This window comes from Sander lucioperca, chromosome 2, assembly GCF_008315115.2.
Source record: "Sander lucioperca isolate FBNREF2018 chromosome 2, SLUC_FBN_1.2, whole genome shotgun sequence".
Lineage (NCBI taxonomy): Eukaryota > Metazoa > Chordata > Actinopteri > Perciformes > Percidae > Sander > Sander lucioperca.
Window position 1 is genome coordinate 7,669,798 of NC_050174.1, and position 27,919 is coordinate 7,697,716.

Sequence of the window (27,919 nt, forward strand, 5' to 3'; positions counted from 1 at the left end):
GTAGTCTGTAATGTATACTTCTACACATTTTGACATTTAAAATGTTCTGAGCAAGGTTTTTCAGTTGAGCATTAGGACATGTCCTCATTCACATAGTGTAAACAAAGCCACACCTGGGGAGGTGTTCACTACAAACTAGTACAACCACAATCTTCTATTACAAAAGGTGAAAATAATAACAACAAAACAAATGGGCTACTGTAGGCAGGTGTCTGCTATGCTGATCTTGCGCTGCTGTCATAGCAAAACATGTAGATACCAAAACTGACAACTCACTCATGTGCAATATCAAGGTTTACTTATCTGTGTAATATCATTATTGATATTTTATCCATGCAATACTGTGAATACTTTGTATTCAACCTTTCAGTCTGTTTAGCCAACTTAGTATAGTTTGTCTGTACTGCTTTTTTCACTGTCACTTGCTTTTTTAATGTGTACTGTTTTTCTATTCTTTTTTTATAGTTTACATATTTAATATTATATCTTGCATTCTTTACTGATGCCTCTTGTTTTTGCTCTATCCCCTTTGCTGCTATAACACTGCAAATGTCCCTGTTGTGGGATTATTTTATCTGTCAAAAAGCAACTACAAGGACCATAATGCATTGCAGCGAAACAGTCATCATGACACATCTTCAACATAAGGAAAAGCTTCCTCCTTGGAAGCGTTTTATCTACTAACCTTGCGGAGAGGTTGGCTTCTTCTTATGGTTAGCATTTTGAGAAGTAATTAAAAAGCTACTCGTCTTGGCAAGCAGATATTGACAGACACTAAATGTGTGCCAGAAGTGACCTACAGCTAGCTTTCTAGCTCGAGCTCGCTAAAAGAGAGCTTAACAAGCTAGTACGCGTAAACGCCAGCTAACTGAGGAGACCTAATAATTTAACATTAACGTTCATCAAAGAGAGCAGCTGAAAAGGATACCTGTTATCGTTGTATCTACAGGACATATTAGAAAGTAGCAGCACAAGGTAAGTCTAACACTGGTTGTGTTACGGTGTTTAACGTTATGTTACTAACTGCAGATGGCTAGCTAAACTTGACAGCTAAGTTAGCTTCATGATTCGACGACTTGTAAACAGAGAGCTGACATGGAGTTTTCGCTTAAAATCAGTGAGACAGACACTTTTATGTTTTATGTATTCATGTGACGCAGTGCTAGTCAGATGTGTCATTTGCTAACCCTATCACGTGAGTTGCCACAGCATAGGGAACATAACTCACATTGTCTCTAGTTATAAAATATCCCAACGTTGCTGCTGCACTTTGTATTAATGTTGTAGACCAAACTTTGACATTCAAGTACTTGTTGCCCACTTACTAAAAATACATTATTTTGTGGTGTAAGGTTAAAATGACAAGTGATGTAGATACCCCAAAAAGTGAGATAACGTTACTGTATATCAGTAAAGCTTTTAGATAAGTGATATGGATTAATTTATTCTGTGAATGTTACTTTACTCAATTGTCCTTACTTGTTCCTGCAACAAAGTTTAGTGGACAAACACTGTAAAACAAGTTGTAACACAAAGGAGATTAATATGGCTTGCAGTGCTGAAGTAAGGTGTAGCCTTCATTGTGGTGACCTGCTTGGCCCACTGACACCTGCTCTCCACCCTTTTAATAATGGCCTTTTTATTCTATTCTATTCTATTCTTTATTGGACTTGCTTTGCTGCCACTGCCAGCATACAGAGGTGGAATATTGTACATTGGCCTACACGGTCAGTGCTGGTGTTATGTTACCCACCCAATAATTCACCTTACTTCTATCACTTAAGTACCTTTTGTAGAAATTGTAATACAATGCCTTTATAATTTATACACTTTCAGAATAAATCTAAAATCCTATATATGGCTTAACTAGATTTATCCTGCAATGGCAGTCATACAGTTGCCTCTTTATTAAATACACATGACAATTTCTACCTGGGCAGTACACAGAAGCTGATGCCACACTGCTAGAAATTCGTGCTTCCCATAGATTATGTGACACTGGACCACTGGACTTGTATGTCATCAGCTACTACAGCATCACCTTGCTTGTCCAAGGTCATATTTTATAGGCTCCCTAAAAGCCCTCCCCTATATGTACCCCTGATGGTAATTCAAATACCTATACACATGCTAATTAGTTTGGCAATAATCAAGCTGACTACATTTGTTTGGCAGTGAAATAACTTTTCATGATAACCAGCTGACACAATACAATTCAATTTTATTTATAGTGTCAAATCATGACCAGAGTTATTTCAGGACACTTTACAGATAGCGGAGGTCTAGACCACACTCTATAATTTACAAACACCCAACAACACACTAAGTGGCATGGATTTTAGGATAGGCCACCAGGATCAAATGAGCTTTCATGCCAAAGCTCCCATTGTGAGATTCCATGCAGTTTTGGACTAGTGTGCAGGAAGGTTTGAGAACACTTTGCTCTGTAAGCAAAATATGGTGCAACAGAAACAATTCACAGACAGCATGTTTCCTTCTTGATAATATAACATGTGCATTATGTTAAATCAAATTGCCCTAGGCTTTACTATGGCAGCTGTGGCTCAGGAGGTAGAGGGACTTGTCCTTTTAATCACGAGGTTAGCCATTCCATCTCTGGCTCCACATGTCAAAGTGTACTTGAGCAAGACACTAATCCCCATGTTGCTCCCGATTGACAGGCCAGCACCTTGCATGGCAGCATCGGTGTATGAATGTGTTTGTGAATGGGTGAATGAGGAAAATTGTGAAGAGCTTTGTCTGGGAAGCTAGAAATGCACTATATAAATGCAGTCCATTTACCATTTAGCCTAAGCCAAAACATTCTCTGTCTTGTGTTTTTATCTCTCTCCTCCTCTCTTCCCAACAGTAAGCCTGTAGAGACACTGAAGTGAAATTACAGGCCACAGACAAAGATGAACACATCCTTCCCATGGTTTCCCATGAATCTCACCTGGAGTGGGTGGGTGTTGTGAGAAAGGAGAGAGGAGGACAGAGCACAAGGCGACTATAAACAAGAGTCATGAATCTCCATCAGGTCCTCACGGGGGCTGTCAACCCTGGAGACAATTGTTTCTCTGTAGGGAGCGTCAACGATGTGCCATTCACGGTAAGATATTTCAAGCTCTGGAAATATTTCCCTTCGAGCCATTTAGGAGCTCCAATTCTTAGGGGGTGGCCAAACTGATGTGTCAGAACAGATACTTGTTAATTGAATTGTTTTGAATGTAGTAAGCGGAGCAAAAGTACAGATTGTAAAAAGCACTGATGCCAAATAGGCTTTGCTAAGGGTAGTGCTACCACATGGACTAAGGCTACATCCACACAAATGCGTTTTTGTTTAAAAACGCAACGTAGTAGTGTGGATGTAGCCTAAGAAGGAAGTCAGAGTCGTCATCCTTACCTTGCCTAAAGAAATAAGTATTGTAAAGAATTTGCTTTGTTTCAGGGTAGGTGGTGCACCTCCACTATAAAACACTGCAGAAAACCCTGTAGACAAAACACCATTCATGTGATGTGTTACTTACTTACTTAATCAATCTAACAGATAGGGCTGTGTTAGCTTGAACAAATGCTTATTTTTATAGTTTTTTTCAAATTGCATTAGAATGTAGCCTATGTCCTTGTGTTACATAATTTAGGTCATGCTTAATAGTGCAAAAGCACTTCCCTCTACTGCAGGAAGTCCTTGTTTACTGAAGGTTTTAGGACTGTCAGAAATATGTCAGTACCTCTGACTGCTTTTGCACTCTGTGACTCACGACTGCGATGCTATTTAGAGAATGGATCAATAGGAGACCTATTTCTGTTTGTCTGTCCTCTTGTGAAGGAGGCAGAGTCAGTAAATCGGGGCTCATGTGAAGATCTCCTCCTGCGAGCCACAGAAAGAGAGCGTTGAATTGAATTGAATTGAAAATCTGCCTGTTCTCCACTGCTGTCATATGGTGGCAACTGACCATCATTTGACACAGTGGTACTCTCTGGGTGGATCGGAGTTTCATCTTCATCTCTTTCCCCCTTTGCTGTCTCCTTGTCTCTTGATAGGCCTATGCGTCAGGTTGTGATGTGGTGATTTTGGGCAGTAACTTTGAGCGACTGCAGATCATCCCAGGGGCCAAACATGGCAACATCCAGGTCGGCTGTGTCGACTGCTCACTGCAGGGTGGACAGGTAAGAATAATGGAGTAGTGTTGTGTCATGTTGGGTTCTCAGGCTGATGTGCAAACCGCGATGTTTCTGTAATACCATACCATTTTGTTGAGCACAAACATTTCAGTTTAAATGAATATTTATTTTTTAAATGTTAATTAAATGTATTCATAGTGTGCTGATAGTCACAGGAATGCTTATTTAAATGAAAATAACTTGATGGGCATTGTTGTTTTCTTTATCTTCAAAAAAAAAAAAAAAAAGAATTGGAGGTAATTATTGTATTGTATCTCAATGGAAGATAAAGGATTTGCTACAGAAAATTTTGCCACCATATACAGACAATGAAGGATGTGCGTAATACAATAATAATGCACCATATTTATACCCAACCCTTACTGCCATCCATTGATTTTGACAGAGATCAAACTGCATAATGGGGGATCAATAAAAAAAAAGATGTTTTGCACAGCACCGTGACGTACAGTTCTGCTTCCTTTTGCTTCGCTTTGTTTTAATGACCATACAATCAGGGTTGGTGGAATGTGTGGTAGGCAAGCTCAGTCCAATTTTGCTAAAATGTCCAGGACTCTGTTGTGCTCAGATTTTGTTATAGATTAATGTAACTGTTTTGCAAGGCACATTAGTGGCAACTCTCGTATTAAGTGTTTGCAGCCTATGTTTTCAGTGAAGAGATTTGTTGGCAACATCAAAGTCTGTTTTCATGAACTTGAGCTTCCTATCATCAACTCCTAGTGAGAGAAAAATCACCCAGTAAAGGCAGGTAGTGGTACAACAGGCACCTTCACCGATGTAATGCCACACATAATCCCTTTAGGGACTCCAAAATGGGGTTAAGTGTTGCCACAAACAAAAGATCGGTTGTGATGTTTTTTGTAATTTATATCTGGGACAGATCCGCAAAAATTGATTGCTTTATGTAGTCTTTTTGATGTTTCTTATATTCTCTCTGTGGCACAGAGAGACATCAAGATAATTGCTTGTGTGTACACTTTCAGTTTGCTACAGGAATAGTCTAAATGTAGAACTGGATCAGATTTGACTTGTCTTGGCGGATTTTCAGGTAGACTTTGTGAAGGACTGTGGTGTTGGGGTTAGTCCAAGTTGCAGAAAGTATTTAGGAGTAGAGCTGGGCAATATATCGCTATTATATCGATATCATGATATGAGACTAGATATCATCTTAGATTTTGGATATCGTAATATGACCTAAGGGTTTTAACAGCTGCATTACAGTAAAGTTATGTAATTTCCTGAACTTACCAGACTGTTCTCGCAGTTGTATTATTCGCCTTTACCCACTTAGTCATTATTTCCACATTACTGATGATCATTTATCAAAAATCTCATTGTGTAAATATTTTGTGAAAGCACCAATAGTCAACCCTACAATATCGTCACAATATAGATATTGTGTATATATATTAATGTTTAATATGTTTGTTTATGTACGCACCAACCACCAAGGCAAATTCATTGTAAGTGTTACTTACATAAATCCTTTTCTAATTCTGATTTATTTGGTCAAAAATATTGTGGTATTTGATTTTCTCCATATCGCTCAGCAATATTTAGGAGCAAGAATGAAGAATTATAGCCTACTGTATATTTGATTAAGGCGTGTTAAAGTGTGGAATTCGCTGCTAAAAAACTGATGTGAACACTAAAAAACTTGGCCGAGATTCAACACAACACTTGCTGACACTAGTTGACCGGCTATTAGTCCCAATTCAAGCTGGTTTAGGTTCTTTGAGTAGTTTCTTCTGTTTTGGAACTTTCCCCATAGAGTGATGCTATAAAAACTGCAAAGCTGCTAAAGGTCAGATCTGAATCTGTACAATGTGTGCGCTAAATCTCCACAGGCTTCGTTTATAATAATACTATCTAGCTTGCATTGTTTTAATATCGGTGGCAGTGATTACAAGAAGAAATGTATGTCCAAATCACATACTTACTCACTGCTGTTTTTTTTCAGTGGAAGCCTTAAGCAACCCGTCCTAACTACAGTCACAGTATTCACGATTCGTCTTAGTTACTGAGTAACAATGCGGCAAGTCAAATAAATGGGGATAATTCCAGGATTGTTACATCTGCAAACATTTGACACATTACTCCATAAAGATATAAAAGGCAGAAGTCATCATTGCCAGCCCATCACTGTAATTTAGGTTTATTTTTTAATTAGGAGTGGTGGTAGCCTTATTAAAACAGTAGACAGGCCTGATTTAATTCAAATGAGAGTAAAGATTGCTCACCCAATCCTTCACCACTCTCCTCATGTGATCCTCACATGTCTCAAGCATGGTCTAGCATCTGTTTCAAGCAAGCTCAGTTGGTATTTCTCCATGCGGTGATATTTCCAATGCTAGTAGTTTACACATCATTGTTGAGTACACATCCCCTGTGCTCACACTGTGGTAGCACTTCAGATGTATTTTGAAAGCATTTATGACCCTTTGCAATGAAACGTGTATTTTCCAAAATCATTATATTGAAAGTGTAATTAGCTGGTTAAGTTAAAACAGGTTTGCTGGAGCTTTAAGACAGTGTAATATTGTTGCATACAGTACACAACATCTCAGTTGGGGTTTTATGAAAATCAGACCAAAGAATAGTCACAATTATAACCACAAAAAATGACTTAGGGCCCTATCTTGCACCTGGCGCAGTGCAAAGCCCGATGCAAGTGACTTTGCTAGTTTAAGACCCACGCAGTAATCAATTTCCCATCAAGCGCCCACATCGTTTAAATAGCAAATGCACCTGCGCCCATCTGTGCGCCCATGGGCGTGCTGGTCTTACAGGGAGGTGTGTTCAGGTGCATTCTTGGCGTATTGCTATCTTGAGGCAGTGGAAAGTGATCGCGCCGTTCACCAACAAAAACCTGGTCTAAAGTCAATAACGCAGCATTTCACTGTTATTTTAACCGTGCATTAGTAAAATGCGCCTAGGCTCGTGCACAGCATGCGCAGACTATGCTTGTTACATACACACAGGGACGCGCAGCAGCACACAAACATGCAAAAGATAAAAAAAATAAAACTATTACAATGTGAAATAGTATTATTTTAAGATCTGCTCAGGCTCTTTCACTTCACGCCCGAGCAGATCAGTTTCTTCTCCTGAAAATCTCTCCTTCCTGCTTAGTAAATCCTCAATCATAATAGCAATGCCCCAAGGTACAAATGCGCCTGGCTTTTAAATGGGAGAATGGGAGATGACGCTCTGATTGGTTTATTGCATGTTACGCCCAAAACACACCTGTGATTAATTAAGACACTAAGTACAACCCTTTTGAACCTGCCACACTGACTGTTTTTTCCGCCGTTAAACTAGCAAAGGATTCATACACTCCCTAAACGTACCTGTGCCAGGCGCTTCCTGCCGTGCGCTTAGATCGTTACAGTAGGGCCCTTTTTATTTGTAATGCATAACAGAACTATGCTGACTTGACTACTTTATTCCTTGGACTAGAGCTACAGTATATCATTCTTTTACATCCTAGATGGGTTACATTTTGCTCTCCACTGGAATTTGATTAAACATGATCTGTGTCCTAAAAAAGGATATATTTTCCTTATGTATGATCATGCCATGAGCCATCATCTGTCTCGCAAGATTTTATGAGACTGTGCTTTGTGCATGTGATGGTGTGTGTGTGTGTGTGTGCCTGTGTCAATTAATATATGCACATTTGCACGAGTGAGTGTGTGACTCACTCCTTCACGGTATTCATTCTGTGACAGTCTGCACATTATTTACCCCAATAGAGACACAGCTTGTATTATCTAAGACCCAGACCTTATTAAGCTAGTTATTTGTGGGCACTGCCACTGACATTTCCCACATTCAGTCTGTTAAACATTGACTGTGACTCCCATGGAAAGCACTTTAGCATGTAGACAATCTTGACTTAACACTGGGTTGTTTATATCCTCAAGGTATTTTTGCTTTGTTGTCAAGGGACTATACTAATTTACTATTGAGACATGTCATTGTTTGTATAGTAAGCTACATATTGTTTTAGTTTGCTGCTCCCAATTAGGATCTTGAATAAAGATCTACACTCATAAGACCTACTGTCTAAATTGTCAAAAATATGAATTAGTAGTATTTCAAAAATATAAAGTCTATTACATAAACATACCATTGATACTTTTGCAATGAAATGTGTCTTTCAAATGTTTAATTGTAATTTACAACAATAATTTGATAATTTTTTAACTTAAATTGGAATATAATATGTGGAATAATATATGATGCTTGCAAATATGTTTTCAGTTAAACCTTTTAAATCTGTATCAGAAAACATGTCTTAATATTTAACATGCCTTTTTTTTCTGCTGACAGATTGCAGCTTCCTATGGAAGCATTGTGTGTGTCTTTGAGCCTGTTCAGCACCCAGATCAAAAAGACACATCACTGACTGTGAGTAGCCTACATTGTCTTCCAGTCACAGTCATGCATATATTCAGATCCTCCTGAAAAACGAGACCTTCCTCATTCAGGCGACGCTCTCTTGATATTTGAAATAGAGTAGAATATTGTTCTTTTAAACCCATCAGAAAGTCGCCAGGGAAAAACGTATATTTCAAACACATGCGCATTCTTACTGAAATATTGTAGAAAGTTTTGCAGTCATTGTCGTGTTTACTGTTTATTCCTGTTCTATAGTCTGTGCAGAAGTCCTAGGTTTGTTATGTCAGTGTTGTACAGCCTTCTGTTGTTAGAGAAGTCAAAGAAGGAATCATAAGGAATGGAAAGATTAAAAACAACCCAGAACCTCTTTCAATGCAGAAGTTCCCTGGTATTAGAGCTGCTGTCCATGTGCCCTGATCACATGTGGCCCACATGAAAGCAACTTCACTGTTAGTTATTGTTATGCAGTTATAACTACTAATGTATAAGGGACAAAAGAAAATATATTTTTTCATAATCTGTCCAATTTCTAACAATATTGTTTTTTAAATGTATTTGCTTTTAAATTTTTTACAGAAGTTGAACTGCCAATGGCAAAAGACTGGTCAATTTGTATTAAAGTCTATGGTACGGAACCTGGCCTGGCACCCCACAGGTACTTTGATACACAGTGCCCACTTAAAGTGATATGAAAATACCAATATACACACGCTCCTGCAGTATATATGCCTTCCTGCATTTTTTTTAAAACAGATTATATGATACAAGACATGTTGGACCTGACAGTGTGGATATGTTTTTGTTTATTCAGGCAGCACTTTGTTAACAGGCTCTAGTAGCCTCCAGTTGTGGTCTAATGTTGATGGAGTGAAAGATGAAGCTGAAGAAGTGGAAAAGCAGACAGAGATGACCATAAGAGACTCTCATTCTGCCTGGAGCTGTATCTGGCAAAGCAAGTAAGAACTGAGAAATACAATATCTTCACATGATGCAGCCTACCTTTTTAAGGTGGTGACTTTATTTTTTTAAAGGGAATGGAGTTAAAAACAAGTAAAATAGGCAATTTAGAAAAACCCACTCATATAGATTGTTGTTTTGTAATATTTTTTGATATTCCAATACTACAGTACATCTAACTTTGAATTTACTTGTTTTGTAATTATTTAATTTCAGATGCCATTACTTGCTAGCCATTACTTGCTATCTATTTTATATCTTGAAAATATAGACCTTTTGAGCATTGAGTTATTGTTTTTTTGCTGAAGGACGGCCTCTCCAGTCAGTTTAATGAAGTTCTCTCCTGATGGGGAATTCTTTGCTACTGCTGGACAGGTAAGTTGAGCTTTTACCAGGATTTGGATACAAATTAGTGTGCACAAGTCATGTTTGCATTGTATATTTTTATTGATAAGAAAAGATAAATTGTTCACTCTGTTAATACACATTACACGCACATACAGGCCTGAAATACACACACATGCAAACAGGACCTACTGTATACACATGCATTAAATGTAGAGACGTCCAACTGAGGAGGCTGCCCATGGACAGGCGCCACAAGCAGTTGGGGGTTTGGCGCCTTGCTCAAGGGCACCTCCGCAGTGCACAGGAGGTGAACTGACCAGTACTGGCTATGGGGTTTTTTTTGTTTTTGTTTTTTTAAGATAAGGCCTACAACCCTACTGGCTTTAACTTGTAATAGCACATTCAACAGCATGGTATCAATTGTATCCCTGTTAATTCTCTCCTCTTCAGGATGACTGCCTAGTAAAGGTCTGGTACAGCACTAGTAAGTGGAAGTCAGGTGTTTCCAAACTCTTCACACCTCCAGAACCCAGTGTCAGTTTCCAGGGAGAGCTGGCCTTTTCATTTGTATACCTGGCTCATCCCCGTTCTGTAACTGGTTTCTCTTGGAGGAAGACCAGCAAGTACATGCCACGGTATGGTCACTGTCAAGGCAACATTTTACAGCCCACTCTCTGCAGCCATGATTCAATTAGTATCTTTCTGGTTCATTTTGGCCTAAGCTGACACAAATGAGAACAAAAAGAAAACCACAAGTTAACAATTGCATAATAATGGCATGACCTGTTATACTTTCTGTTTATTTAGCAACATAATATACAGTATTTTATGGGCTGAATGAAAAGGAAGGAAGTCTTATAAGGAGCCAATTCAAAATAGGTCCGCCACTGTGCAGTATTACAGTCTTACACTATACTCCCAGGTCCGCCCTGCTTTGCCTTTGTTACAGCATTCCTAATACTTCTCTGACTGAAATGTGACAAAGTTCACAGCAGATTTAGCATACAGCAGTATTACTTTGGAAATGACTAGGAAGAGTTACTCTACTCAACCTGTCAGTGGATATAATTAATGAGACAGTAAAACAAAGTAATGTTCACTAAGCTTAATATTTGCTGCTTTAAATTAGGCTTTAGGAAGTATTGCAGTGGTTTGTATTGCTATGTTGAAGGCCTGACAATAATCAGTTGCAATAATAAAGTATTGTCTCTTATTCTACATTTGGCAACCTGCTCTGTTTATATATTCCAATTGTCTTAACAATTTTTCTTTTAAATAAACTGGTGTGACATGTTTTTTAATCATAAGGGATTAGATCCTGTCATTTATTTGTCACCAGACCAGTGTCATTACTACTCTTTTTAATCTTCACTTTTTGACCTTTACTTTAATTTATCTCTATAGAGGTGTTTCTCCTTTGACCTGCTGTTAAATAGTAATATTGGCATAAGATATAAAAACATTACTGACAAGTTCAGTGCCCTCCAGACTTCATCCTAAATTCTTGCCATTATCCTTCCTTTATCCCCCTTCTCTTTCCATCCTCTCTCCTAACAGAGGTGCAGTGTGTAATGTTCTGCTCACCTGCTGCAAGGACAGCGTGTGTCGCCTCTGGGCAGAGACGCTTTTGCCGGGTGACAGCCTCCTGTCCACTTACCATAACAACCACACTGGCCAGAACAGTGACACACCCAGGTGTGCTGGTCCTTCTGGGAAAAACGCCTGCAATGGGAAGTCGCAAGGAAGAACAGCACAGGAAGTAAGCTACTCAAATGTAAGTTTTTGCTCACAATACAGTAAATACACTTCGTTGCCACTTTATTTTGGTACAACTAGCTAAAACATATGCAGTCTAAAACAACAGTGCTGCAGCAAATTCCTTTTATGAAGGTTTTAATATTCAGTTTTTGTTTCAACTGTTTAAGAGAAGTGTTGATTTAACTTTATGGTTGTTATACTGAATGGTGTTTATAATATTTAGTCTATTAATATTAATCTTATTAATATAAATGGGTTGGACAAAATATTAGAAACACTTTATTATAACGAAGTATAATTCAACAGCACTATAACTGTAGCTGCCAAAATGACCATAAAATTGAATCAACTGAAAATAATGAACATTATAAACTTTTATAAAGGTAGAATTTGTGCTGGGCTGTTGTATTAGACCACATTTGTCATAGGTGCGTGTACCTAACAAACTGGCAACTGAGTGTATATCTAACTAAATATATAATAACAGCTAGATACATTTCTCCAAGAAGAGAGCATGAACTCAAATAACATAAAATATAACTTCAAAAATATGTACTATAATGATGTATAATATGTGTAATATTTCTAATTGGTATTATCAGTTCGTAGATATATATGCACAGCACATGGTTAGGTGAAAATTGACAAATGTTGACAAAGGTAAACAACCAAAGAAATGCTTGCTACAACCAACACAACTTTGACAGAAGTCAGAATCAAAAGAGTTATTTGATTCAAAATGCAAAAAGAATCACCACAATTTCACTAATAGTGACAAAATAAATGGCACAAATGCTATGATCTCTGTTTTGCCCCATTTGGCCCTGACCAGGCTACCTTATTTTCACCAGTACTAATGTAGGACATCGGGTGCTGCAGAGATGAGGGAACAAGAGCAAAGGGAGACTGAGAAAGAAGATAGACAAAAACAGAGGCTTAGTGGAGTTAAAATGGAAAATTAATTGGCTATCAGACATGAAGGTGGTTTTGGAAGCTTTGTAGGGCTTAATATGAGCATCAGTGAAGACTGTTGGCCTCCTTTCTGTAATCTGTGCTACACCTCAACATTATAGCTTTGATTTTTAATGGTTGTTTTTCTCTCTTTTTTTAGCTGCTGCTAGCTTACATCTGTAATGGTGGTGTCTTCTGCTTTAAGTGACTTACTTTGTTACTGACAGTCTAGTTGGGCCTCAAATACAATACTTGCATCCATTTTGATATGGGCATTTCAATTGTTATGGGTCTCACTGGCACTTACAGAGCTCAGGGCACATTAGATTACAGGAAAAATAGCTATGCAGATTTCTCCACTGTGCCTTGAGGAGAGTCTGTAAGAGTGCATGTGTGGAATTATTCATTAAAAATAACATACTGTGCTGGATGATCCAGACAGTTGTCTGAGGTAACTCTCCCTCTAAAACTGAATGGATGGATAATACCAAGAGAGCCCCATTTTAAACTCAATTTTAGTATGATGCCTCAGGGTGGGATGAACAGTACAAGATTTCTCACAAAATCAGTGAAAATGATTAAGTCCAAATTGTATCGATAAGGATGCTGAGAATTTCCAGAGGAGACAGTGATATGGGATTTCCACCACAATCTCATTTTTCTACATAGATAATAAACCATTCAAATGTTTTGTATCTGCTTTGTACACATCAGTATTGCACATGCATACTCTGATACATACATTTATTATCAATGTTTAACAAAGGACTGTTTTGTGGGTGTGATGAGCCAATCTCAATAATACTTGGAGAACCTGCAGCCTTTTCTGTTATAGTACTCATTTTACACCAGAGAATCTGCATAAAATCAGGGAAATTCAAACCCATTATTTTGGTAAATTATCTCCGTGAACCTTAAGATGCTTTGTCTTGACTGCTGTTACAGGGTAATACCTTGTCGTGAGCATTCACAGAGGCTCAAGTCTAGAACTATACACTTTACAGATTCTGCACTGCAAAACAACAGGAAAAACCCAAATTATATAAACTCAGTACCAAATTAAGTTAAGTTTAATTTCAGTTCTCTTTACACGCCTCTCTGTCTTGCTCAGCCACTCTTCCATTCTGCCTGTTTCGCTCTAGCTCTGGCCCTGTTTTAGACAAATGAAACAACTGTTCGAAAGCAGGTTTACCATGCATCACTGTGTCAGCCTGAAAAGAGGAACAGGGAACTACATCATGGTGTTTTACATCCCTGCCCCACTTTATATTATACTTATATATGTGTATACAGTATATAAATGGAGATTCATGCAAGATCTCATTGTCTGTGATTTGTACATACATTTGTCAGCTATAGAAAAAGCACATTGATGAACTCAGGGCAGTCTACATTCATAAGATATTAATTTAATTTCTGTTACCACCATCATCCCACTTTGTAAATCAGAATTTCACCATGAAATAACTCTTAGTAGTCACAAGACATTACATTTTGTTTATTAATAATCTAACTTGAATAATGAATGTTTTCCTCACAGTCGAATCTTCAAGAATCATTGGACGCCTCCTTTTATCGGGATGTGCCCCAGCCCTCTCTGACTGGCTGCCTGCCTCACCATCAGAGCCAGCACTATAATCATAAGAGGAGCAGCAGCAACATGCCCCATGCCAACGCTCTCTGCCATTTCCACATTGCTGCAAGCATCAACCCTGCCACCGGTTAGACTCAAACACATTCGTTTCTGAAACTAGTTGATAATCCTGTTGACCCTCGTTACAGCATCTTTTTGAACACCAAACAAATGATCCTAATTTAAATAAAGAATTTTTGAGCTATGAGATGGTACAAAGTACTTCTTAAAGAGAAGGAAAGAATGTACAACGTCTACAGTATCGCAACATATTAGTTATTCCAAAACCAGAGAGTCTGCATGGATAGTTTGCTCTGCTTGAATAAAATCAGCTGGAGGTCAGAGGGCTTCAACTCTGTATTTCTTATGGCACGGAATTGTGTAAACTTTGCAGATTGCCTGACACTGTTTATTTAACATCCCAGTTAGCTTTTCTGTTCAATGAGATCTGCTCAGAGTAAATGTAGGCATTGTCATTTTGTTCCTGTGTGTGGGGCAGTTTAATTTGACCTGAATCAGGGGAGACTTTTGTATATTTTTTTCAGCCTTGAGGCTGTAGAATTGATTTTGTATGCTTGAATTATATTTTAGCATACTTCAAACCATACATATATTCAGGAAAGTGAATTCGCTCCAGCAGATGTATCTTTGTCTTGCATGCCCCTAAGCTAATGGGATGTAAATTCTGTTATTCTTTGCCTTCTTTTTCTAAACATGGTAACAGCTTTATCACTTATGGTCTTTAACACAGACATTCCTCTGCTGCCCTCCATCTCCTCTCTGAGTGCTGTGGATGATGAGGAACCTGGAGGACCTTTTACTGTCCACTGGCTCAACAACAAAGAGCTTAATTTCACTTTAGCTATGGAAGTCTTCCTGCAGCAGCTTAGAGGCAGCCTGGAGCAAGGGAATGAGTGCTCTAATGAAGGTACAGAACAATATTTGGATTATGTGTTAACACTTTATTTGAAAGGGTGTGCCTTTAAATCTGGAATAACACTGTCAAAACTAGACAGGTATTGGAATATACTTTGTTTTCCATACTGATCTTCCAAATTTACATGTGGGCACTATGATTTGCTTTCTCTTCCAGAGCCTGAAGATGAGGATAACTTTAATGAAGAAGACAATGGTAACAGGCCAAGTAACTCCCAAGTACCTGAGGCTGTGGAGCTTCCTCTGGCAGCAGTGAAGCACCAGGTGGACGAGCTGTTAGAGGAGTGGAATAAAGGGGCAGACATGTTGTTCAGTATCCATCCCATGGACGGCTCTCTGTTAGTCTGGCATGTGGACTGGTTAGATGAATACCAGCCAGGCATGTTCAGACAAGCTCAGGTACGTTCACTGTTGATATGGTTTATGTAAAACAATGTATATTAAATATATGTTGATGTTTTATAAACAAACTTAATCCCTCGTCTTTTGTCTGTCTACAAATAATAATCACTTTTTTTTCCTAATTTGTATGGTCACACTTCAGAGATTGATAAAGAAATGTAAAGAAAAGTGTTATGATGGGAAACTTTGGGAAATTTTATTTTTACTTTTATAATTTAAAAAGTAACACTGTTAACGAAGCAGACTTTCCTTTGGTCTCTCTTTTTAAGCGACTTGTAAGTCTTCACAATTTCAAGAGGCGCTTCTTGAGGAAAGAATTAATTTATCTTCTCAATAAGGTTGTGAGTCATTTTGACAGCTATAATGGTCTAGCTCATATATCAATGGCTTCTCATCCAGCCGTTCAGACAATTCTAATTATGTGTGACTTAAAATCAAATTGAGAAGTCCCTTGATGCATTTTTATTAGTGGTGAAATAATGAGAGCAGGCTGACTAACCTCGCAGTAAGTCAGCAGGCCCAAGGCAGCTAAAAGAATCCCAGGTTTCATTGACATTCAGGTTGATAGGTCTGGCTGCTTTAATTTGATAAAACAGACAGGATCCTGGTATTATTATTAGCATAAGTATTTTTGAACGTTATTATTTTTTTACATGTATGAAAGGGCAAATGATGAAGGCTTTATCCCTCAAGTCTCCATCACTGTCTTAGTGACTCAATTTCATAAAGTCAGTTGTCACTCAACTTCTGAATAGAGAATAGGAGAATTTGTTTTGAGCTAACCGTGTAAAAAAAAAAGTATCTGTGCCACCAGTGTCATTTCCACATTCACATGGTAACGTAAGCTGTTTCATAATGTATGATTAGTTCAAGCTAAAATAGAATTACTTGATTGACTGAGCCCTTGTTATTACTAACTCAGAGCTGTAAGTTTAATTTGCTTTAGATTTCATTGTTTTGTCATTTCTCTCTCAGGTGTCGTTTGTGTCCCGTATCCCAGTAGCGTTCCCTACAGGTGATGCAATCTCCTTGAGCCACAGTGTGGTTATGTATGCCTGCAACAAGAACGTGGATCTGGCTATCCAACATGGCCGACAGCGACCACCTGGGAACACATTGCCTCAAACCAAAACTGCTCTTATAAGCTACGGTGGTCAAGGAAAAGCTTTACCCAGCAGTAGTCTTCGACTAAGCATTTTTACCCCCAACGTCCTTATGATCTCCAAACACGCTGATGGCTCCCTGAACCAGTGGGCAGTCAGCTTCGCAGAGGACTCTGCTTTCTCCACCGTGCTCAGCGTCTCTCACAAGTCACGGTACTGTGGCCACCGCTTCCACCTTAATGACCTGGCCTGTCACTCATTACTCCCTCTCCTCCTCACCACTTCACACCACAACGCCCTGAGGACGCCTGAGGCAGACAGCATCCTGGCTCCTCCGGACACCTACTCTGGTTTCTCTCATCCAACATCGCTGCCTCGAGGGTCACGGTCCAGTCGGGTGTCCCTGGGTGTAGTTTCCCAGGATCCCAATGCGATCTACAGTGAGCTGATTTTATGGAGAGTGGACCCTGTCGGCCCACTGTCTTTGTCAGGCGGGGTCTCCGAGCTAGCCCGAATCAATTCTCTGCATTCGTCAGCATTTGCTAATGTAGCCTGGCTGCCCACACTCATTCCTAGCAGCTGTTTAGGTGAGAAAATAGTTGTTTATTGTATAATAGTTATTGTTTGAAGATTGTTAAAGCAGCAGATAATAGAGTACTCAGCAATCAGCCATTTTAGTCAGCACAGCTTCATTTCCAGAATTCCTTTTAGGTTATGTTGGTTTAGTCATATAAAGTAAATGCAGTTATCTTTTTTTGAATAACATGACCAAATGAGACTGGCTTTGGGACATAACCCCCCCCAAGTTTTTTGAGTACATTTTTAGCTCATTTGTATATAAATAAATACTTCCTGTGAAAAGGACTCATTAAAACTCTATAAAATCCATGAAGGTTAGAATTTCCAAATAGTATCCCACAAAAGAAATTGTTGCCAAAGTGTGCATAGTCTATATCGGTGGTTCCCAAACTTTTTCACGTCAAGGACCCCTAAACTAACACAAATTAGACCACGGACCCCCATTTGATGAGATTTCGTCCCAGGGGCCGCCATCTAATACATTTTCTCCTTTTTAGATGTTTTATAACAGAAAGTGTATGAAACCCATGACCAAAACAGTTGTACAGTACATTCTGTCATTATGTTATTATAATACAAATAATTCCCCTTGTGCTGGGGACCCCCTGGAACCCCCTCAATGACCCCTTGGGTTCCCCAGACCCCTCTTTGGGAATCACTGGTCTATATGAATTTATAAGAGGAGTCTATGATTTGCTTTTTTGTTAAATGTACTGTACCACAATGTTCTGTATATAGAACATATATGTTTTGTCTGTTGTTTTTGTGTTTATTTGGAAAAACTGTCTTTCTCTCTTTAGGTGTGTACTGTAATTCTCCCAGCGCCTGCTTCGTGGCAAGTGACGGCCACTCACTCAGGCTGTATCAGGCTGTTATTGAAGCTAAGAAACTCCTGAGCGAGCTCTCCAATCCTGAGATATCAGTAAGTCATTGTACAGGATTTTCAAACTCTGCAGGGTATAGTGAGCATTCCAATAACAGCATCAGTGTTTCCCCTTGGACCCTTAAAAAATCAGTGAGATAATAAGATGTTAATTTGCATTCTTGCCATTTCATTAGTGTCGGCCTTGGATGACTTGGTAGAAAAATTGCACAGTTAAATAAAGTGAGAGAAAGTAGAACAGCTGTGATCCTTTTAACCCAATACAGCAGAGTTGAATCCAGCAAGAAGTAAAGGTTGATATTTAGTTTTTATTGATTTACATAAGCCGTTTTCTGACCAGAGGGATTTTTGCAGTTCCTAGAACATAACGTTCCTAGAACCCTTTTTTTTTCTCGTGTTCCGATTGGACCAATTTGGGGATTATTAAGTTCCTCTGGCCACAGTTCCTCCTACTTTAGGGCAGGGTCTTTTCCCTTTTCCGCATAGTGGTGGTTAGATGGCTGTGATTATAATAACAAAAGGTCAGTTCCTATGGCCACTTGGCCAGTATGAATGCAAATGGAAAAACCGGTTTTGGGGCAGAGTAGTTAGTAGAACTGTTTAGAAGTGGACTGTTCCTATAACTACGTTCCTGTAACTACTTGGTCAGAAAGCGGCTATAGATCATAAATGGTGGTTTACTGACTGTACTGACCTGGACACATTCAAAACACACCTCTTCAGATTAGCTTTCTACATACAATAGTCTTAAATTTCTCACCTGATAGTTACTGGTTTTATTGTTTTTAATTGCTTTTAATATGCTTGTTTTATGTGTTGGTTTTATTGCTTATATGTTTTTAATGTGCTATATGTGCTGGTTTTACTGTAAAGTGTCTTTGAGTATCATGTAAAGCGCTATATAAATAAAATGTTTTATTATTATTTAAAAAAAATAGGAATCTTGCATTGCATATAAACAGCTCATTGTTTTCTTCAGCACAGATAAGTCATATTTTTCTCATTTTCTGAAGCACAATCACAACACTAATCAAATGTTCTGACTATATAATAAATAATAGTGCCCAAATAATGTGAAAATGTTAATGTTTGTTTCTCTTTAGAAATATGTTGGGGAGGTGTTCAACATCATCAGTCAGCAATCCACAGCAAAACCAGGGTGTATTATAGAGTTGGATTCCATTACTGACTTTGTAAGTATACATAAAGAGAAATTGAGTGTTTTTCCTTACTTTCTCTCTTTCTGATCATCGTCTGTCTAACCGTAGAGATACCACCGTAAACATCTTGGCTAAGAAGGATATCAACAGAAACCTCTCCCCTGAAATAAAGGATATATAAACTGTAATATATTTAAAAACCAAAGTTTAATGCTAGACCATTGGTAGCATAAAACAGTCTGCCGCAGACTTGATCTCAGCTATGACAAGATAAAAACAGACGCAGAGCAGAACTTCTTTCATCCCCTCTCTCACTTGCAGTTTTCATTAATGGGTGTTTGTGTAACACTAACTTGTGTCAGTGCGTCTGCGTACTTGCTCCACAGTGGATGAAGCATGTTGTTAAGGGTCTATATCTGATGTAGTTTGATAATATCTGCTGTTGTTCTCTACAGCAGGGGAAGCAGACCCAACTCCTACATGTTTTTGAGGAGCATCTGATCCTCGGCAGTGAGAGAACAGAAAGCACACAGGAAACTCCAGATTTTCTTCACACAGGTCTACACAAAATTACCTTTTCTAAATACTTACTATTTTAAGGTTTAATACCAAACATTTGCACCACCTTAAAACATATTAATAGTGGCACTGGTTATTAATAATCTCTTTGTGTCTGTGTTTTCCCTGCAGCAGCCTCAAGCAAGGCGGCTTTCTCGGCACGGTTTTTCCTTGTGGTGGTCGAATTGACCCCGACAGGTCGCTCGCTCCTCCACATGTGGCATCTCCATCTTGCTGCTCAACCTATCACCATGGGTGGGTACTTTGAACATAAAAGTAATGTATAAAAACAAATAATTTGGGAGGGTTTTGACCTTAGCTTTTCTGAACAATATTTTCCTCCTCTTGTCATCACAGAAGAAACCGCGACAGAGAACGATGCCACCACAGCTTCTCCTATGAACAGCTCTACTTTGAGCTTTGACAGGTTCAGATCTCCAGTAACTCAGAAGAGTAAACCCTGCACTTCCAATCTGCAGAGTGCCTGTCGCCTCAGCCTCACAACACACAGGCTGTACAGCCAAGAGATGGCTCTGCCAGAAGGAGTGGAAGCCATCAGTGTTACACCTTCATCAGGTGAGGGACAATGAGGACACACACTCGCACACAATTGACATAAGTCTATGAACTTCCTCTGGTAGTGAAATGCAGCGTGGAGGACAAGTATACAGTCTCTAAACACAACACAAGGCATTCCGAAGTATGAAAAAGGGCAATATTGATAGTAGTAGTAGCAGCAGCAGTGTTTTTATTAATTATAGTAGTGATAATAATTACATTTCTCTTTGCAATTAAACTGTATTGTGATGGAATGGAATTAAAACAGGATGCAAGTATGCCAGTCTAATAGCAGAGCACAAGAAATTTAACAGCCACTGAGGTATTTACCAACACCATTATTGACAAGGGTGCAAATTTTCTAAATGGTCTGAATGAATGGTCTTTCAGTTAGCAAATGATTAAAAACATTGATTGAAATTCCTTCATTTCTTTATTGACTAAGGAAGAACTACCTGCTTCTGTTAACATAGGAATGAAAAATAAAAAGTGACAAACATATTTTTTCAACAAATTTCATTGTCAGCGTGAAAAAAAAGGTTTTTGAAATTCTACATAAAATGAATGATGATTTTCAAAAGTACACAGGCGTTTTTAACCCTGGTTTCCCATCCTAGACGACAAAACAAACAAAATTGTCACTCATCTGGCGATAGCGATGTGCTATCCTACGATGTGAAAAGAGCGTGTGAATTCAACATTATGTTGTTACATTTAACTATTTTAGCGGCTGTGCGACTTTGTTTACTTCATTAAACATCATCATGTGTTTACTGTGTTAATGGACTGAGGATGGGAGTAGGATTCGGTATTCGGTTTCAGATTCGGCAGAATCTTAACCAGTGGATTCGGTTTTCGGCCAAACCCCAAAAATCTGGATTTGGTGCATCCCCAAATTAAACCTTTTTGAAAATTAATCAAAATCTTAAAATAAATTCACAGAAATGAAAGTCTAAAAAAAGGTATTACATTTTAGAATTAAGAGAAAAACTTCCTTGCCTAATAGTGTATTCTCAACTCTCTTCCTAGGTCACTTGAGTGCGTCATGTTCTCTGCCAGCTGATCGTGTGCCTTACCTCCTTGCTACTTCCTGTTCTGATAGAAAGGTGCGGTTCTGGAGGTGCAATGTCATTGCGTCAGAGCCTTCCATTATGGACAATTTGGTATACCAGTGGGAGGAGTGGCCTCTGCTGGTGGAGGAGAGACTTCCCAACAGCAGCGCAGTAAGAGTGCAAGGTCGTCCTATAGAGGTCAGCTGCTGTCACTCTGGACGGATTGCAGTTGCCTACAGGCAGATGCCAAACACACCTCTGAGCTCGACACCCTATCTGAACTCTCATGGACTGTTGACTTCTCCTCTTACGCTGGCTTCCCTCCCATATGTGCAGTCCAACACCAACACCCACCTGACCCCAACCCTAACTGTACAGTGTAGCCCAAATCTCACTCCCAGCCCCAACCCAGCAAACACTAGAGAGCCATTGGTCCACATTGGCATCTTCCAGTGTGAGTCCACTGGTGGTTCGCAGTGGATTCTAGAGCAGACTATCGTTCTGGACAGCACAGATCCCACAACTGGAAGTGCCAATATTCCAGGTAACATGGACTTCCCTATACCTAACGAGGAGGACTGTCCTGGTTCTACTAGTAAGAGCCTGGTTCATTTGGACTGGGTCTCCCAAGAAGATGGGTCACATGTTCTGACTGTTGGTATTGGGACAAAGATTTATATGTACGGTCGTCTGTCTGGGAAGCCTCCAGAACTCGGTTTGACATCTGATGCCAGTAGAGACCAGAGATTGTCTCGCCTGGTTCTGCTTCGATCCGTTGATCTGGTCTCCTCTGTTGAAGGCTCATTACCTATTCCAGTCTCCCTCTCCTGGGTAAGAGATGGCATCTTGGTAGTAGGCATGGACTGTGAGATGCACGTCTACTCCCAGTGGCAGCCCCCAGCACCATCCAAACACAATGCTGCGATTGTCCAAGACACAGACATCAGCAGCAGTGTCTCCTCCATAATCTCAGCCGTCAGACAGAGCCAGGAGGAGGGGCTCAGCTCTGGGGCACCCATGTCTTCACTGGCCCCTCCCAAAAAGGCCCTGACAAGATCGATGATGAGCCTGGCTCAGAAACTCAGTGGGAAGAGAACAGCGTATGATCTGCCTGTAGAGATGGAAGATTCTGGGCTTTTTGAAGCAGCTCACCAACTCTTTCCCACTCTGCCCCAGTACCACCCTGTACATTTATTGGAGCTCATGGATCTAGGGAAGGTAAGTTAAAGAAATTACTTAATTACTGTCTACAATACTTCATATTTTCTTTTGATAATTTTCTTTTATTTAAGCACCTTCTCTGGTTGCTGTGAGAGGTCAGTTTTGTCAGTTAATATAATTTAATTAGTATAAGGTTTGAAGCTGAAGTAAAGCAGACCATTACATTTAAACAGAATTAAATTAGCCAGAACATTGATATTTGTTGTGATATTTGAAATAAAAATGTGTAACATAATTTGTCTATGTTAAGGTTCACCGTGCCAAAGCCATCCTCTCCCACCTGGTGAAATGCATTGCTGGAGAAATTGTCACACTTAAAGACAGTAGCACCAATCCTGAGAAACGTGTGCGTTCTCAAACCATCAGCGCCGGAGGCAGCACAGCCAGGGATCGGAAGATGTTCAGCAAAGCAGAGAACTCCACCCCTGACTACACAGAGATAAGCTCCATCCCTCCCCTGCCTCTGTACGCCCTTCTTGCAGCCGATGAGGATACATCACCAAAACCTGGTGGGTATACAACATGTGGTTTTATAATAATAATATTCAGTAATGAATAGAATAATAGTAACTTTATTTCAGTAGTACTTAACATCGACCATGTAAAGCAAAGTGCTGAAAATATGACAACATTCATAAAATATAAAGTTGGAAAATGACAATCAGCCAAGCAAAAACTGGATAAAGGATGTTTACTTGCTGTAATTTGAATATATAAAAATCCATAATATCAAAAAACCTTTATAACAAGTCAAAATGTATTGCACTTGGAAGAACTGTACTCTGCACTGTGGCTACAAATGCATTACCTTAGGTATTTTCTTGTTTGTTTATTATTGTTGTTTAATTGTTTTAATTAAAAAATTAAGCATGTACACATACAAAATCAGGGAAACCGTATTTACAGTTGGAAAGAAACCGTTAGCCACCCTACCTCAAGGTGTAAGACTGAGAATAATATCCTACTCTTTGGTCTTCTAGTTTTTCCTCATTGTATCTCTGGGGATACAAAGTGAGAAGAATGAAAGCAGAAAGAGAAAGTCATGCTCTTTTGTAATTTAATTGAATCTGCTGGCTCCCCAGCAGGATGGGATTATTTCTGCAAATCTCTTATGAAATGCATGTCTTGTGTAATTTAGCTCTGTCTTGTGTCTCCCTACAGATAAAGTGGGCAGTGTGAGTGGAGATAGTGGGCATGGTTCCAGTCACACTGATGTTTATGATGAGCTGTTTCATACACCCAGCATTGCAGACCTGGACCCTCTGGAAGACGATCAAGAGGAAACTGGGAACAAGGTCAGTTTCTGTTGGCTTGTGCTTGGTTAAAATACTTTTTTTATATAAATGATAGTGGACAGCAACATTTGGCCTCTTTTGGTATTCCGGTGTGAAGCTTTGACATGCATAATTGTGTATGTCGTGGTTCATTTTAGATATATTGCTGCCTTGAATGCCCATGATGTCCAAAGCAAATGCATCAAAAATCTAGCCTTGTGTTGGCTAAGTCTCTAGATACTGTTAAAAGGATGAGGCAACACACATACACATACACATACACATACACATACACATACACACACACACACACACACACACACACACACACACACACACACACACACACACACACACACAAAGCTGTTGTGAGTTTGATTCCAGCCATGGCCTCTCTCTATTATGTGTTGAAAAAGAAGAAATGCCATAAAAAATTTTTTACACTGTCTTCTTCCCTGTCTGCAGGTAATTGACCTGTCCCAGTACAGTCCGACATTCTTTGGTCCAGAGCATGCCCAGGTTCTGTCCAGTCATCTTCTTCATTCCAGTTTGCCGGGCTTAACCCGTATGGAGCAGATGTCTCTTATGGCACTGGCCGACACCATCGCTACCACAAGCACAGACCTCAAGGACAGCCAGGGCAAGAGCAAAGGTACTGCAGGAAAATAAAATAAGAGTTCTTCAAATGGATAGAAATTAAGTGCTCCATTCCAAACATCATGTCTGTCATTGACCTACCAGGTGGAGAGACACTGGATGAGTGTGGTCTAAAGTTCTTGCTGGCCGTCAGACTCCACACCTTCCTCTCTACCTCCCTGCCTCCAGCACATCGAGCACAGCTGCTACGGCAAGGTACAGTGGGTCATTTATTTTTTCGTTTATTTAACAGGGACAATGCACATGTCATTGACTGTCCCCGAGTTAGCTCAATAGCAAAATTTCATAAGGAGTCCCTGAACAGGCTAGTAGTTTTCAAAGGTTTTCAGTGGGGGCATTTTATAGCTGGCACAAATGAGCAGACAAAGACTGTAGCATTCAACACTCTGTACAGGGCCACAATTGACAAAAAATATTATTTTTGTAATCTTACAACTCCTAAATTGATTGCCCTTAAAATTAGCACACACTGTTCAAAAGGCCTTAATTATATTTTCAATTCTTGCGAGATTTAATGTGACTTAAGTTTCCAGCTTGCTGCCTAAAGAGCTGTCTCCCTGCACTCCTTTTAGATATAGCTCCAGTGCTCACCTAGGTATCAGTAACTCTACAAAGACCTCTAAAGCTAGAAAGAGAGAATATTATGATGGTCTCAATTGTAAATGTTTGACAGTAAAAGTCTCAGTGAGAGAAGTAAACAAGCCTGCCAGGATGAAGACTATTCATCATCCTTAACTATTGCAGTACAGATACCCTTGAGCAAAGCACTTAATCTATGTATGCTCCTATAAAACTCCTCTAAGTGGCCAGCAGTACAACACTGTAGCTGGAAGAGGCCACTCACTGCTTTAAATATATGGAACCGACTGTGCTCCTGCTTTAACTCACTACACAGTGTTGGTATTCTCCCTATGAAATACAGAACATTCCCCATTTTCCACGTCTTTTTTCTCTCTCTCCAGGCCTGTCAACATGTCATTATGCCTGGGCCTTCCACTCTGAGGCTGAGGAGGAGCTGCTGAACATGCTGCCTGCCCTACAGAAGGGAGAGCCCACCTGGCCTGAGCTGCGCTCAATGGGTGTTGGCTGGTGGCTGCGCAGCACCAACAAGCTACGCAGGTGTATTGAGAAGGTGAGGAGGCTAATGACATTAGTTAATTATCAGCATCAATTTAGGGTTCTTTGCTCAAATCTTAAATAGTGACCCAGTGGCAGTCTTGTTCAAATAAATTGTTTGATGATTTGATGTACACATTTGCAGATTGTTCGGTCAGTAGCAAATTAGAGTAAAAAAGGAGGTATACAGTATATGAAAAGGAAATTTCTGTGAAGTTTAGTTTAACATTCAGTTTGCATTCTTGTTAGATATTGTAGTCTTGTTTTATTCATCAAATTGAATTGTTGAGCTAATTCAGTGTCTAGTTATTCATATGAAGTGCTTTTCTACATATTTGAAACTACAGTTGAGAAGTCGATCCACAGAAAATCAAACGGCATCTGTTTTGATAAGTGATTGATTGGAAAAATGCCACATATTTTTACTTCTAGCTTCTCTCATGTAAGGATTTGCTGCTTTTCTTCATCTTATTCGGTAGTAAATGAATTATCTTTTTGTTTTGTACTGTTGGTCTGACACTAAGCAACACATCAAGATTGTCTCCTTTTTTCTCACAACACAACTGCACAAAATCATTTTAAAGATGCTATAATGACATAAAAGGTCTACACATAACGACTTTGAAGGGTTGGCCATTAGTGTGTTAGCCCTGTGTACTTCATATTGATTGCTTCATTTATAAATGACATGCTGTCAGGTGGGTGAAAGCAAAATGTTGCAGAGGTTGCTATAAAACACAGCACTATAACTGAGCCACTCCCTGAAATGACACATAAAGCTATAACTTGTTCTGTGGATAAAACTGTAAAGGCTGAGGAGGAGCTCAATGTTTTTTTTGTTCTTTTCCTCTGTCAGGTTGCCAAGACTTCTTTACAGAGAAACAATGATCCTCTGGATGCAGCCATATTTTACCTCGCACTGAAAAAGAAGGCAGTGGTCTGGGGATTGTACAGGTAGGCAAAACTGACATAATTTTGCATATAACATATAAATGCAGTCACCACAATGATGTGTTCCCTACCCTTAACCAAAATAGGTTCTGTCAGATTACTGAAGATCTGTGACACAAGTATTGTTGTTTTGAATCCATAATGTATTTCTCCCCAGGTCTCAGAACAATGCTAAAATGACAGAGTTTTTCCGCAACAACTTCAGTGAGGACCGTTGGAGGAAAGCAGCACTGAAAAATGCATTTTCTCTGTTGGGAAAGCAGCGGTTCCAGCATTCTGCAGCCTTTTTCCTTCTAGCCGGCTCCCTCAAGGATGCTGTGGAGGCAAGTTGAAAATAGACATGACACACTGTTTGCAAGAAGCACTTGTTCCTTCAACTGCAAGGGCCACTTGTCAGCCTGCTAAACCTTACCTTTTATTATGAGTAATGTCAAGTGCAGCTCAGTTTCTTTAATAAAATGTCTGTAGTATTGTACGCATGCCCTTTTTTTTTTAACAATTCATAGTTAAGGGCAGTGCCTATTTTATGCATGGTTGTTGGAATGGCTGTTGCTGTTTGAAAAATTATACTGGCATTAGTATTTGTGCCATTTATTAGGGTTAGGTAGGTTAAGCCACAAAAACACAGCTCTCCATCCTTTTGCTCACATATCAAGAGGGGTGCTTCTGGTCATCTTGTCTGCTTAACTTTATTCATCAAGGTTATTTCTGTTTAGAAAGTCCCTGAAGCAATGAGTATCATTATTTCATCTTTATGCATTTTATGGAAATGAGTGTCACCCCGGCAAAGGGCTATCATTGACTTTGTTTAGTCTCTCTGGCTAGAAGGTAGTCTCATTGAAATGCACCTCACACCTTCAGCAACTTCAACTATTCACTGGTCTTGCATTGCCAGACCTATCTCTATAGCGCTGTGGAGTAAGGTCTGGCTCTACCACTGATGCATTCCAGGATAGGAGAAAAAACGCTCTGGGTTATTTGCATTTCTTTAACCAATCACAATCATCTTGGGTGGCGCCAAGCTCCGGACACAGCAACGGTGCATCTGCAAAATGCTCTAGGGAAAGAACTTGTTTTGATGGAACATTTGCACCCCGCAAAAGAAAACACCATATACAATTAACTAAAGTTAAGTGTTCACACAATACAGTAACGTGAGCTATTTAAGTTAGCTGGATACATGGTTAAACATAATTTCGTTCACAGCAATTCCACCAATCGGTCCCAAAAGTC

General features: G+C 39.4%; 1 protein-coding gene across 8 annotated transcripts in view; it reads left to right on the forward strand.

Moving 5' to 3' along the window:
- The first annotated feature begins 618 nt into the window (after nt 1–618).
- LOC116053943 (dmX-like protein 1) overlaps nt 619–27,919 on the forward strand; it is a 59,842-nt gene continuing 32,541 nt past the window's right edge. For 4 of the 8 annotated variants that reach the window (XM_031305159.2, XM_031305162.2, XM_031305165.2 and 1 more), the window contains exons 1-26: nt 619–975; nt 2,870–3,109; nt 4,045–4,170; nt 8,521–8,598; nt 9,166–9,244; nt 9,401–9,545; nt 9,855–9,921; nt 10,345–10,529; nt 11,452–11,668; nt 14,144–14,324; nt 14,988–15,164; nt 15,330–15,571; nt 16,550–17,264; nt 18,057–18,178; nt 19,243–19,332; nt 19,755–19,857; nt 19,990–20,112; nt 20,215–20,433; nt 21,445–22,685; nt 22,939–23,197; nt 23,850–23,983; nt 24,428–24,614; nt 24,704–24,814; nt 25,582–25,751; nt 26,592–26,689; nt 26,844–27,009. In XM_031305159.2, coding sequence (XP_031161019.1) covers nt 3,023–3,109; nt 4,045–4,170; nt 8,521–8,598; nt 9,166–9,244; nt 9,401–9,545; nt 9,855–9,921; nt 10,345–10,529; nt 11,452–11,668; nt 14,144–14,324; nt 14,988–15,164; nt 15,330–15,571; nt 16,550–17,264; nt 18,057–18,178; nt 19,243–19,332; nt 19,755–19,857; nt 19,990–20,112; nt 20,215–20,433; nt 21,445–22,685; nt 22,939–23,197; nt 23,850–23,983; nt 24,428–24,614; nt 24,704–24,814; nt 25,582–25,751; nt 26,592–26,689; nt 26,844–27,009 — 5,322 coding nt within the window. In that variant the 5' untranslated portion in view covers nt 619–975; nt 2,870–3,022. The remainder of the gene's footprint in view (nt 976–2,869; nt 3,110–4,044; nt 4,171–8,520; nt 8,599–9,165; nt 9,245–9,400; nt 9,546–9,854; nt 9,922–10,344; nt 10,530–11,451; nt 11,669–14,143; nt 14,325–14,987; nt 15,165–15,329; nt 15,572–16,549; nt 17,265–18,056; nt 18,179–19,242; nt 19,333–19,754; nt 19,858–19,989; nt 20,113–20,214; nt 20,434–21,444; nt 22,686–22,938; nt 23,198–23,849; nt 23,984–24,427; nt 24,615–24,703; nt 24,815–25,581; nt 25,752–26,591; nt 26,690–26,843; nt 27,010–27,919) is intronic. The other 4 variants (XM_031305160.2, XM_031305161.2, XM_031305163.2 and 1 more) reach the window with 4 other exon arrangements.